The 10,122-nt window shown below is 40.3% G+C and overlaps 1 protein-coding gene across 1 annotated transcript; it reads right to left on the reverse strand.

Annotated features, from left to right (window-relative positions):
- Positions 1–6,661: 6,661 nt before the first annotated feature.
- Positions 6,662–9,613, reverse strand: LOC120486205 (uncharacterized). The gene is made up of 2 exons (XM_039682076.2): positions 9,030–9,613; positions 6,662–8,352 (listed from the first exon to the last, which is right to left on the reverse strand). The coding sequence occupies exons 1-2, from the start codon at positions 9,085–9,087 to the stop codon at positions 7,262–7,264; spliced, it is 1,149 nt and encodes a 382-aa protein (XP_039538010.2). The 5' UTR covers positions 9,088–9,613; the 3' UTR covers positions 6,662–7,261.
- Between the last annotated feature and the right edge of the window lie 509 nt (positions 9,614–10,122).

The following is a 10,122-nucleotide window of genomic DNA, read 5'->3' on the forward strand; positions in this document are numbered from 1 at the left end:
CGCTCCTTCCACCTCCAAGAGATTATATAGTGGCTTAATCTCTTGCTCTGGAAAGTGCTGTTCGTAAAATGACCGGGGGAACTGTTGTTACTTGGGAACCCGTATCTAGTAAGCAGCTGACTTCTTCACCTTCTATGTTGACTTTAGCAGTACTCTTTGTACCGACCAACCCCTTAGGGAGTCTAAAAGGGTGATTCCTACTTGAATGCTTTAGATTAGCACAAACTTCAGCCTCGTCTTTACTGTTTACGTATGAGGGACGTTGTTGACTCTCTTCAGTCCCTGTTTGTCCCCAGGAACTGCTAGTCGTTTAAAGGTAAGTTGAGACTGTTTTGTGCGTCCCACATGCGCTGCTTCTCCTCTAACTGTTTCTTCTTTTCAGCTACTAAAGCAGGGTTTGCCCTGTCTGTGCAAACTGGGGCAATGTGCCCATCCTCCCCACAGTTAAAGCAGTACCAAGGCCTAGGTCTGTAAGTCTGCTTTTTCTTGGCTTGTTTTAGCATGTCTGTGTTAGCACTGTCTGGTTTTTGTACTTTGCTTGGACTTTTCCCCGCTGCTCCCCTGTTATCAGCGCCCTTTGTCTTTTTCTGTGCCATCAAATAGGTTAATTGGCTTTGTAAACTGGCCACTTGCCTCCCCAGATCCTCGATAACACTGAGACTGACCTCTGACTTCTCTTTTGGCTCTGCACAGGCCCACGCACTTTGGAGCTGAAGCTGGCCACGTTGCCTGGTGGTGCCCATGTGTTTCTTCATGTGACTAGCTTTTGCTAACTGCCTGTCTTCTTCTGTTCTCAGTAACAGCAAGAGGTCAGCAAATGAAGGGGGGTTGCTTTTCTTCTGCTCAAGTTGCAGGCAAGAAAGTAAAGAATTGTCCCAGCATCCTCTACAAAATTGTTTGAGTAGGTGTTTATCTACATCGGCTGGTGCAGCCCCACCCCTTCTCACAGCTAGGTTCAATGCTAACTGCAATCGATGGAGATATGTGGATGGTTTCTCACCCGGGTCTTGAAGGGTGTTCATAAACTGGGCAAAAAGTTCTTCCCCATCCTCAACAGTACCAAAGGCTGAGTCCAAAAGCTGCAGATAAGCGATGGGGGGTGAACCAGGCCGTAACCCTTTGACCACATCTGCGGCAGGCGAAAGTAGACATTCCAGAATTCTTCGTGAAATCTGAAGATGGGACATGCTGGGATCGTTCAAAAGCAGTTCGATGTGTGAGCGCCAAGTGTCGTAATCAGCTTCATTACTCGGTCTGGGAATCTTTCCAGAAAAGGAACGAAGCCTCATTGGAGATTGCAAGTGTGGGCTAACATCTTCCCTCCGTACAATATGCTCAACCACCACCTTCTGTATTTCTGCTGGGTTTATGTCACTCACTGAAAGGGACGAAGCTTTGCCTCCATTAGTGAACAGGACTGAATCAGTGGTACTTGGGCAATTGCCTCCCCGTGGGGCATCCATAAGTGAGACGAGGGGTGGTTGACCTTCAGGGGTAGGAGGTTGGAGTGTTGCAACAGGGGTTTCAACATGTGAAGGGGAGACTTCTCTACCTATGGGTTTCATAGCTGCAATATCTTCACCAATCTGAGACATCATCTCATTTAACACCTCCCCATAGTCTTTGCCACTTAGCCTGGCTAAGCCCTTTAACTCAGCTAGATATGTTTTTGTAACATTACCGCCAATCTGCGTAGTGTACTCACTGCTTAATGCTCTTACAACATATCTAGCACATGGATCACCTTCGACTGTGTGCGTATATGGCAAAAGTGGCTCTAAGTGTACTAAAGCTGAACCGCTCGAAAACTCAATGATCAGGTTTTGGTAAAATTCGGAATTAGAATCATCAACGAGAAGGGCTTTTTCAACGGAACCATACTTCTTAAGGAAGTCAACAACTTGCTCATCCTGATCTGCTACCTGGGTTACCCCACTAACGATCACTGCATTGGGAATTTTTACACCTGACTTCTGTATGAAATCCATTTTGCATATTCTTTTAATATTGATATTCAATGTCTCTGGCTCCTGGCTGGCTCGCCAATAATGTAACCCTTATTACTAGATAGTAGAAATAATGTACATAGGTTTAATAGTCTAAAATAGCAAAGAGGTTATTATGAATACGAAGTGGACCAGAATCAGCAGACGCTAGATTTTTAAGAGCCTGAGACTTGAACATCAAATAAAAGAATACCACACCAGAATGACAGTTTAGATAACCTGTATTAAACTCACAGGGTAGAACATGCATACAAAAATAAAACACATTTATGAAAAATAACAAACTAAAATAATAAAGTGCGCACATAAAAAAAACAAAACCCTCTTTTTCAGTACTTTTGAGCTCAGTTTGTCCTCGGTTCACCTTGCCTTTGTAGACAAGAATGCAGTTTCAACGTTGGGGCCCTTTATTTTTAGGTTGAGTTAGTGCTTGTCCTACCACAAAGAAGATGAAGAGGATGATCCGGACAGTTCATCTAAAGCGATTTGATTCGGTGTCAAACACGGTTGGCTTGCCACCCAGCCACCTGGACTGGGAATCAATGAGTCTCTCGAAGAATGTTCGGAACGTCTGGATCTGTATCTCTCCAGGACCTCTGCACGATGTTCCCCACTCTTTACCAAAACCTGACCTATAAATAAGGCCAAATCATTTCTTTTAAATTCCATTCAGTGAGTAAGTGAACTGCTACAGGCTTCAACAAAATAAAATGAGATAATATTTCAGTACACCTTTAATAAAACATAAAAATCTCTTTCTTGTTGTACAACAGCTCTTTGTTTTCTTTTGTTTTCTTTTTCAAGTATCAAAACTATGTGAATTTCTCTCTAGTATCAAAAGTAAATTTACATAAATTGCATCCTCTCTGCATGTCTTCATAAGGACAATTCAAGATTCATGAAACCGTACGGTAGTAACATTAATGTTTACATCCAATTCATGTAGTTTTGTTAATCAAATTGCATCACTTTTAAATTAGAGGCATTAAGGCGTTAGTGTGCATATTTATCCCCCTCTGCACCGGTAACAGTGGAAAGAATGCACTAAAAATTCACCTCTTTAAGCTTCAGTGACCACAATTAAATCCACACTTTTAACATCACTATTTAACAAACTAACAGTATGAAAAGTTAACATTTCTTCTTTTATAACCCACCACTAAACTTATTGATTTCAAACACAAATGACCAGTATTTCACTAGCCTATTATGGCTAATTATCTTATTAACATATACACACTGTAGGCTTTACACTTTTAGCTTTACACAAAGAACACCTTTGCATTGATTCACACATTGACACAATTAACATAAATGCTAGCGATCTCAGAGTAAACTCAGTAGGCTATGTTAAATACAAAAAAAATGGCCATCAAAAGCCTGGCCTGTTAGCATGAATATTAGCGAACTCAGATGCCTAGATAAACAACTCACCATTTTAACGGAATCCATTGCCTTTAGCTCCGTGACAACAGTGGATACAGGCACAGCTTTCGTTTACACTCTATATTACAACAAGGTATAATCAGCATAAGCAATAATGAACTTAATTTGCTCTATGTTTTTTTTTTCTTTCATCTTACCAAGCAGATAACGCAGCCTTCTATGCTCAAGTGCAAGCGCCAAAAGAACGTGCAGTGACGCGAAACTAGAGGTGTAACTGTAACAAAGCCTAGCAGGCAGCTGATTGGTCCGCTCACTATCTCACAGAGCTCACCCATTTGCTCACTTACATGTCCATCAAAGAGAAGAAATAAAAGTTAACCCTTTTGTGACTGGGTCAGACGGCTAAATAGTGTTTCTCATTATTAAGCCTGGCTACATATGTATGATATGTATGCATACACATTTACTAATTGTTTATGTATTTGTATTGTGTAAAATAACAATGAACAGCAGAACTGTTTACACACATGTTTTTATTAATTCTTATTAAAAAGGACTCTTGTCAACTATTTCAATACGTCTGTCGAATTACTTTCAGGAAACTTAGTATAAATAATGACAATATGCATTTGATCAAATGTTACAGTAAAAAGTAAAAACAAGATATTTAATGTTAAATATTGAAAGTTACTACTATTGTAAAAAATCACACGGTCATTGTAAATATCTATTATTATTATGCATATACTTGTATACTGTACATTCACTCCTCAAGAAACATCGGCCCCTGGTAACCATAAAACAGCAATTGATGCTTCCTGAGAAGGTGAGTGGCACAACAGTATCCCAAATGTGGTTTTCCTTGACCCTTCGAATTACCCTTTCCACCAGAATTCTGAGGCGTGCAATGGCCTGTGTTTTTTCACAGTCCTGTTTGCTGAACTGCTTAGCACGCTTGAAAGGTGGAACGATCAGTCTAGCACCAACACTGGAGAGCATATCCTCGATTGTGAATCCTTTGTCTGCCATGACCTCATCTCCAGGTTCAAGCACGTCCAAAATGCCGGACTTCTTTGTGATCTCTTTGTCGGAGATTGAACCTGTGTAAAGCTGGGAGATGAAAGTCATTGCACCACATGGAGCTACTCCAACCAGACCTTTAAATGTTGTAGTGCCCTTGTAGCTGGAGAAGATCTCTGAGTGGAGTGTCAGAGATGTGGGGCTTTCACAGCGGACTTCTGTGCAGGATGACTCGCGGTTTTGGACAGAACAAACTGTACTTCTTAGGCATGGAGGAGCATATTTGTTGCCTGGACATCCAAATGGGTACTGAACCCAACACAAAGAACAGGTAGTTAGCCCAGGTGATAATGGCCCTACTCGCCGTGGCCACGCTTACCCCGAAAATGTCAGCGATTACTTGTTCCCTCAGTCCAGCAGCTACTCGACAGGAATACATGAACAGTTCATCTATGAGCTGGATCTTCCATGCAGGGCTAGGCCTTGGGGATGCTTCCTGTCCCATCCTCTGTGCCTTAGTCCAGTACACAAGATTGCTGGCCGATGGACAAACAGACTCCCAGAACACCTGGAAAACTTCCTGTGAGGGAAACGTTGTATAGTATTTGATTGTGTGATCTCAAGTGACATTTTCTGCAGTCTAGCCTCCAGTTCTTCAATGTACTGCAGAGCCTCATCTAATGCACCTATAAAAATGTAAATAATATAGTTAGCAACTAATTAAGCTGTTTTTTTTGTTTGTTTTGTATTTCATGTCACAGCACAGTCTACACTGTTTTTTCACACAAGCAAAATTTAACACAAGTACTTACCGGCAGGTGGGCGTGCCGCGTAGTCATGTTCCTCAACATGACTGGATTCAGTGGGTGCATCTTCTGAGACCACCGGTTGCTCCTGAACACGTACATCCACGCCAAGTCGAACGGCAGATCTCTCAAAAGCTGACAGCCTTTGAGGGGGTACATAGAAATTGTTCCAAGGGAAACGACTGGGAATGGCTCCAACCTTCAGCCGCGAACTTCCTGGAATGTAGTCGGCAGCGGTAAAATGCTGACTGCAGACATACGTGCTGCCTCTCCGAATGACGAACGTAGACCCTTCGTCCCATCTAATAGCGATAACCCATTTCTTTTTTTGGTCTTCATTCAAAGGATACCCGTGAAAAGATAAATAAGGTTGTTTTTTTTTTTACCCGGCGTCAGTGAGCACCGGAAACACAAAACCCGGAGGTGTGAAAAAGGCCTATTCCATTCATTTTGCTAAGCTAAGCTAGCGGCGACCCTGCCAAACTAAAACAATGCATGCACTGAGACAAAAATGCGTTTGCCCACCTATCTTAAAGGATTAGTTCACTTTTGAAAAAACTTTTGCTGATAATTTACTCACCCCCATGTCATCCAAGATGTCCATGTCTTTCTTTCCTCAGTCGAAAAGAAATTTAGGTTTTTGATGAAAACATTCCAGGATTTTTCTCCATATAATGGACTTCAATGGGGACCGGACGGTTCAGGGTCCAAACGACAGTTAATAACTGTTTCAGATGCAGCTTCAAATGTCTTTAAACGATATCAGACGATGAATAAGGGTCTTATCATGCGAAACGATCGCTTATTTCAAAACTTATTCCAAAAATTTTACTTTTCTAAGGACAAATGCTAGCCTTGTAATATACTGTGAGGCGCGTTTGCAACGTCACGTAATACGTAATTACGTTCAAAAGGTCACGGGCGACGTAGCCGGAAGTACAGAATCAAAATCGTCCGACATCGTTGTTTTACCTTTTAATTCCTTTTTTGTAAACGGCGTTTGAGTTAGTTTTCACGTTCAACCTATGCGTTCAACTTGTAAACACTGACTCTGTACTTCCGGTTACGTCGCCCGTGACCTTTTGAACGTAATTACGTATTACGTGACGTTGCAAACGCGCCTCAGAGAATGGAGAAAGGCTAGCATTTGTCCTTAGAAAAGTTACATTTTTGGAATAAGCTTTGAAATAACCGATCGTTTCGCATGATAAGACCCTTATTCATCGTCTGGTGTCGTTTAAAGACATTTGAAGCTGCATCTGAAACTGGTATAACTGTCGTTTGGACCTGGTTCCCATGGAAGTCCATTATATGGAGAAAAATCCTGGAATGTTTTCATCAAAAACCTAAATTTCTTTTCGACTGAGGAAAGAAAGACATGGACATCTTGGATGACATGGGGGTGAGTAAATTATCAGCAAAAGTTTTTTCAAAAGTGAACTAATCCTTTAATGTAGGAAAGACAGCGAATAAGCCGTATTTATAAAAAACGGTGGAGTGTTCCTTTAATCAGCATGTCCTTTTGTTTTAGTTGTCTGTTAGGATGTCTGGTAATTTCCTAGTTCCTCCTGTTTTTGATGCCATTGAAACTGTTCCTGGAAATGACGTCCATGTGCTTCTTACGTTTTAAACAAACCCTTGTCCTTTCTCTGACTTTTATGCATATTAGAAGACAAATATTCAACGTTTTTTATTATAGTTTATTTCAGTTTACAGCTGGATCTGAACTCGGTCTTCTGGCTTCGGCCCAAAACTTTTCAACTCTTTTCAACTTTTCTACCTAACCTGACAATAAAAAAAAAATATATATGATGGGTGTCAAATTTCCCACCGTAAAACAAACAATGAACAAAACTGCATTTGTATTAACTAACTTTACCAAAAATAAAATGAAGTAAGAAATATCTTGTCCAGTGGGAGTTAAAATGTCAACTAATGTTAACAAATGAAACTGTATTGCAAATATTGTGAATTACAAATATAGTGAATGTAAAAATGAATAAAAAAAAAAAAAAGATATGGTCAAAACATCTGATCTGTGCATTAGGACTTGCAGTGTAAACGCAGCCTAAGTGGTTTCTCCACTGCATGGACCTTCATGTGAATCTCCACGTAGCGTTTCAAAGCAAAACTCTTTCCACACTGATCACACGTGTGCGGCTTCTCTCCAGTGTGGATCATCTCATGTGTTTTCAGATATGATGACTGACTGAATCTCTTGTCACAGTGTGAACACTTGTAAGGTTTTTCTCCAGTGTGGATCTTCTCATGTGTTTTCAGAGTTGATGTCTGACTGAATCTCTTGTCACAGTGTGAACACTTGTAAGGTTTTTCTCCGGTGTGGATCCTCTCATGTGTTTTCAGATGTTGTGACTGATTGAATCTCTTGTCACAGTGTGAACACATGTAAGGTTTTTCTCCAGTGTGGCTCCTCTCATGTGTTTTCAGATTTGTTGACAGACTGAATCTCTTGTCGCAGTGTGAACACTTGTAAGGTTTTTCTCCAGTGTGGACCCTCTCATGTGTTTTCAGATGTTGTGACTGATTGAATCTCTTGTCACAGTGTGAACACTTGTAAGGTTTTTCTCCAGTGTGAATTCTCTGGTGTATGTTTAAATCTTTCCCTGTTGCAAAAGTCTTCTCACACTCAAAGCACATGTACTCTCTCACAGCAGTGTGTGTTTTCTGATGTGCATGTAAATATTGCAGATGTGAAAAACTCTTTCCACACACAGAACATGAATGCGGCTTCTCCTTCATATGAACTGTCAGGTGTTTCTTCAGGTTTGATGACCCAATAAATGTTTTTCCACACTGATCACATGAGAACGGCTTCTCTCCGGTGTGGATCATCATGTGAACATTAAGGGAAGATGAATGACTGAAACTCTTCCCACACTGATCACATGAGAACGGCTTCTCTCCAGTGTGGATCCTCATGTGAGTCTCAAGATATTGTTTGGTTGTGAGACTCTTTCCACACTGAGTGCAGGTGAAAGATTTCTTGGCTCTTCTTTTCTTTAAAAATGTCTTTTTAGTCTTTGAACGACTCAAAGTTTTTTCTCCAGGTTTGACATGATGTTCCTCCTTCACTTCACTCAGTTCTTCTCTCTCCTCGCTCTCTTCCATCAGGTCTGAAATTAAAAAAAAAGGTGTAATTTTCAGTACATCAAATTCATTCTAAGAGAGGAATATGAAATGAGGATATAAGTAATGTAATAGACAACTGCTATTAAATATAATGATCACTTTGTTACATTTTGACAAAGCTAAAACGTAATAAATGAATTCCATGCTCCTGTATTTATTTTACTAAAGACTGTAATACCTGAGGGCCGGTCACACTGGACTGTTTTTGTTCCAATGACTTCCATTCAAACGCAAGATCAAGTGATTTCTTTTTTTTTTTAAATTATTATTAGAATTATTGGAAGGGCTTTAGATTCTAAAAAGTTCTAAAATACTTACAGTACAAATCATTTGTTAATCCTCCTGGTTGTTCCCCCTTTATTTCCAAAACCTTACATATTGTTCCCTTATACTTACACGCAAGAACTTTATAGGTACGCTATAATTACAGAAAGTTACACTGTAAATTCATCATTTAAATTCATCATCTTGGTATATTCCAACATGGCTGCAAAAAAAAAAATGTGAACCACAAACCAGAGCTAAAATTATACTTGGTTTGACTTGAAAATGCAGTACCTATTCGATAGTGTAATTGCATATTCAAAATTGATGAAGAGCTTGAATGTTTGTAACATGAATGTTCTCCAGCATCATGAATGAATGAAGAATAAACACCAACCTCTTTGTTCTTCAGGATCTTCAGTGTGTTTCATTCTGCAGGGTTCTGGATCACTCATGTTCTCACTGTCCTCTTTAATAAACTCAGTCTTTGCAGATTTCAGCTCTTCCTGATGCTCCGATGCTCGTCTTCACTTGAAGCTGGTGGAAATTTACAGCATTTATAGGAGAATTACAGTGGGAGGAGCTTCACTGATAACGTTATTGTTGTGGGAGGAGCTTCACTGATGATGTGACTGCAGTGGGAGGAGCTGATCTGCCAAAATCAAAAATATATCAGTTAGTGAGTTTGTTTTTATACTAAATGGCACTTCTAAGCATTTATATCTGTCTGTCTATCATAAAGTAACTGATGCTCATTAAACCCATAACCCTAAAATGATTCTCCTTCATCCAGCGCATGAATTGCTGTGTCACTTTCTTTAAAATCAATCGTGAAGTCTTGGGGATTTGATGCCAGAAAATATACTTTATTATCCAAGTAACAAAGCCAAAAGCAACTCCAGAGTCTAGTTTCGAACATACAGTATAGTCTACACCTCAAATGTAATCACATATCCCAGCGTGAAATAGACAGCCGTAAGTGTTGTATGCAACGCATTCTCACCCCAAGGCGTCACCTTTGACCATGCTTCAATATTTGACGTTTTAGGCGCCCTTTAGCGTCACTTATATGACGCGATCCTACGGCGTCATCTAACTGACGCTAAAGGAAAGCGTCTGTTAGAGGACGCGGTTAGGTTTAGGTGTGGGGTGGGGGTAGGGTACACGCGATCCTAGGGCGTCATCTAACTGACGCTAAAGGGCGCCTAAAGCGTCAGATATTGAAGCATGTCCAAATGCTTCCCAAGGCGTCAGTTAGGTGACGCCTTGGGAGTGAGAATGGGCTGTTGTATAATAACCAGCAGGAAAGCTAAAGTTATTGAATGTTTTTTATAGTATAAAATATGCAAAAGCACAATTGATCAAACTAAGTGTTTAAACCAGACGTGTGAACTGAATTTGGTTACACTGCAACGTTTAACATTGAAGTTAATGACTATTTATATTGTAGCCTAATGCTTTTTGGGGTTTGGCACTTTGCAGACTTTCCC

The sequence above is a fragment of the Pimephales promelas genome, chromosome 3 (assembly GCF_988280905.1).
Source record: "Pimephales promelas chromosome 3, fPimPro1.hap1.1, whole genome shotgun sequence".
NCBI lineage: Eukaryota > Metazoa > Chordata > Actinopteri > Cypriniformes > Leuciscidae > Pimephales > Pimephales promelas.